Genomic DNA, 895 nt, shown 5'->3' on the forward strand with positions numbered 1-895 from the left:
GGCCCAGGGAAACTAGGTCCCTGGCGGAAACATCACAGGCTGCCCATTCCAGGGACAACCTGGGCTCCTTGCAGTTGGAGGTGAGGCTGCGGGATGAGACAGTGCTGCCGTCCATCTGCTACCAGCCCCTGGTACAACTGTTGTGCCAGGAGGTGAAGCTGGGCACACAGGTGAGGAGCCCCTAGGGGAGACTGAGAGCATCCATGGTTAGATGAGCAGTTCACCTGTCCCGAACCCATTCTACAGAGCAACAAACTGACTCCTGGGGTTGGGAGGGCACTAACCAATGTCCAGAGGGCCCCACTCTCTGCCCAGGCAACCTTCCCATGATGCTCTGCGGTCTTAACCCTGGGGAAGTTTAGCTTCCCTGTGGGTTTGAGCATTACCCCTTTCTGCAGGGCCCAGGACGGCTGATTCCTGCCATTGAGGAGACAACTAGTGCTGAATGTCGCCGGGAAGTGGCCACCACCCTGCTCAAGCTTTTCCTGGGGCAGGGGCTGGCCAAGGACTTTCTGGACCTGCTCTTTCAGCTGGAGCTGGGCCGCACCAGTGAGGCCTGAGAGGACTTGTCCCAGGCAGGGTGGAAGAGGCCCACTTTAGCACATTAAAGGCCCCTCTAAAGTGGAGGAAGGCTGCTCCCTCCCAAAAAAGAATAGTCCAGGCGGGGCAGGTGGGAAATGTTGAGAAAGCCATTTACTGAGGAGCTAAATGACTCCATCCTCGAGGTCCTCTTGTCTTCCTGCCTCTAAGGCCTTGACCCGGCTCCCTGCCCACTAGAACTTCTGCTTGCAGGTGAGGCCAACACCCTCTTCCGGAGCAATTCTCTGGCCTCAAAGTCCATGGAGTCTTTTCTGAAGGTGAGGTTGCATGGCCATCTCACAGACAAACACCCTCA

At 57.1% G+C, this 895-nt stretch overlaps 1 protein-coding gene across 1 annotated transcript in view; it reads left to right on the forward strand.

Moving 5' to 3' along the window:
* The window catches only part of LOC116104677 (ras GTPase-activating protein 4-like), a 36,811-nt gene that overhangs the window by 21,332 nt on the left and 14,584 nt on the right, over nucleotides 1–895 (forward strand). Inside the window, exons 4-6 of the mRNA XM_031391170.1 lie at nucleotides 8–170; nucleotides 399–549; nucleotides 793–857. Coding sequence (XP_031247030.1) covers nucleotides 8–170; nucleotides 399–549; nucleotides 793–857 — 379 coding nt within the window. The remainder of the gene's footprint in view (nucleotides 1–7; nucleotides 171–398; nucleotides 550–792; nucleotides 858–895) is intronic.

The sequence above is a fragment of the Mastomys coucha genome, unplaced genomic scaffold, assembly GCF_008632895.1.
Source record: "Mastomys coucha isolate ucsf_1 unplaced genomic scaffold, UCSF_Mcou_1 pScaffold22, whole genome shotgun sequence".
NCBI classification, from domain to species: domain Eukaryota; kingdom Metazoa; phylum Chordata; class Mammalia; order Rodentia; family Muridae; genus Mastomys; species Mastomys coucha.